This window comes from Notothenia rossii, assembly GCF_949606895.1.
Source record: "Notothenia rossii genome assembly, chromosome: 8".
Taxonomy (NCBI): Eukaryota; Metazoa; Chordata; class Actinopteri; order Perciformes; family Nototheniidae; genus Notothenia; species Notothenia rossii.
The window spans coordinates 972,386-974,304 of NC_136906.1; the positions used below are offsets into that span (position 1 = coordinate 972,386).

Consider the following 1,919-nt stretch of genomic DNA (forward strand, 5'->3'; position numbering starts at 1 on the left):
GTGCATCAGTAAGCCTCTCGCTGCAGATAGAGTACTTTGACCTGGTACTGTCAGTATATGTTGAGCCCACGCACTTCACTACACCTGGTAGATGCTGTTATCAAAGTAACGTAGATACACTCAGTTCTGTGGACATCAACCACAGGAGCAGTATTCCTTTTGCTGTTTATTATTTATCGGGGAAGCGTACGGTATTAAAACATCAAGAGCGCAGATTCATCAAAAAGAGTAGACTAACATATTATATAAAAAGGTCACATGTTATTATTAATAAAAGCACAATAAGAAAACAGACGAGTACACCAGTAGTTTAAAAAATGACCATTAATATACTTTAGTACTTTTACTCTTGTATAGGCTACTGGACGTAGTTTATGGTTTATCCAGATGTTCTCATATGTGTGAACCCACAGGAACCCTGACTGTGATTTCAACTTGGATTTAAACACTCATTATTTTAGCTGCTTATACAAAAGAGACAAATGTGAATCTCGCTCCACTGCCGCTCCACATGATGAAGCAGGAAGAACAGGCAGATAGGGGGAGCTAGTGTGCAGCTGGTGTGTGTGTGTGTGTGTGTGTGTGTGTGTGTGTGTGTGTGTGTGTGTGTGTGTGTGTGTGTGTGTGTGTGTGTGTGTGTGTGTGTGTGTGTGTGTGTGTGTGTGTGTGTGTGTGTGTGTGATCGAGTGAGAGAGAGAGAGGGAGAGAGAGAGGCCGTCGGGTGCACAGAGGATCTCCAGTCTCTTCCCGGATAGACAGACCCGGATCTCTCTCTCCTCTCCGGTCGTTTCTCCCCGGTCTCTCTGCGGATCCTCCCCGGGTTTACGGCTCTGTTTCCGGGCTGTGTTTCTTCGTGAACCGAGCGGAACCCTTTTCTCTCTCTACTTCCCGGTGAAGGTTACTACTCGTGGATTTACCGCAACACATTACACCGAGGCGGCTCGGAGCTGAACACCGGACCGGGATTATAGAGTCATGACAATAACATAATATCACCGGGACGCTGTTTGAACCCGGAGACCGTGAACGCACCACCGTGTTCTCTGTGATCCGCCGCCAGAGTAACGAAGTGTGCAGCGGTCAGAAGATCAAAGCGTTTCATTAGTAAACTAACTTCCGGCGGGGATAAAGTTTGTCTGTTCTCCCGGGGCTGAAAGGTCACCCCCCTCCCCCTCTCTCTCTCTCTCCCCCCTCTCTCTGCCCCCTCTCAGTGTTATGAAGATGTGACTCCCCCCCCTCCCTCTCTCTTCTCTTTGATCTCTCCCTCTCACTCGCCTCTCGGAGATCAAAGGCTCCGCTGCTCTGGATGTTTGACAGCGGGGATGTGGTGGGCTTCAGCCCGGGATCCGGCCCTGGTCCCGGGTCTTTCCTCTCCATGGATTACTACCACCGGCCCCCGGGCCTCGGGCCGGAGAAGGGGCTCCTCCCCGGGGGGGCGGGGGGCCTCGTGCGGTCCTTCGGAGGCCCCCTGGTGAGCCGGCACTGGAGCGGGTCCAGCCACTGTGAGTACCCTCAGAGTCAAGGCTTTTATTGTCATTCATGCAGAGTTTAGATATATGACAATCTGAGGTCACAGATTAGAAAAGGTTCATCTGTTTGGTCACAGAGGGACTCAGTGTGTCCTCCTGCAGGAGAGACTCAGTGTGCCCTCGAGGGACTCAGTGTGTCCTTGTCCTCCTGCAGGAGAGACTCAGTGTGCCCTCGAGGGACTCAGTGTGTCCTCGAGGGACTCAGTGTGTCCTCCTGCAGGAGAGACTCAGTGTGCCCTCGAGGGACTCAGCATGTCCTCGAGGGACTCAGTGTGTCCTCCTGCAGGAGAGACTCAGTGTGCCCTCGAGGGACTCAGTGTGTCCTCGAGGGACTCAGTGTGTCCTCGAGAGACTCAGTGTGTCCTCCTGCAGGAGAAACTCAGTGTGCCC

At 52.2% G+C, this 1,919-nt stretch overlaps 1 protein-coding gene across 1 annotated transcript in view; it reads left to right on the forward strand.

Annotated features, from left to right (window-relative positions):
- Window positions 1–580: 580 nt before the first annotated feature.
- Window positions 581–1,919, forward strand: part of LOC307014744 (retinoic acid receptor alpha-A-like) — a 26,096-nt gene continuing 24,757 nt past the window's right edge. Inside the window, exon 1 of the mRNA XM_079642850.1 lies at window positions 581–1,502. Coding sequence (XP_079498976.1) covers window positions 1,307–1,502 — 196 coding nt within the window. The 5' untranslated portion in view covers window positions 581–1,306. The remainder of the gene's footprint in view (window positions 1,503–1,919) is intronic.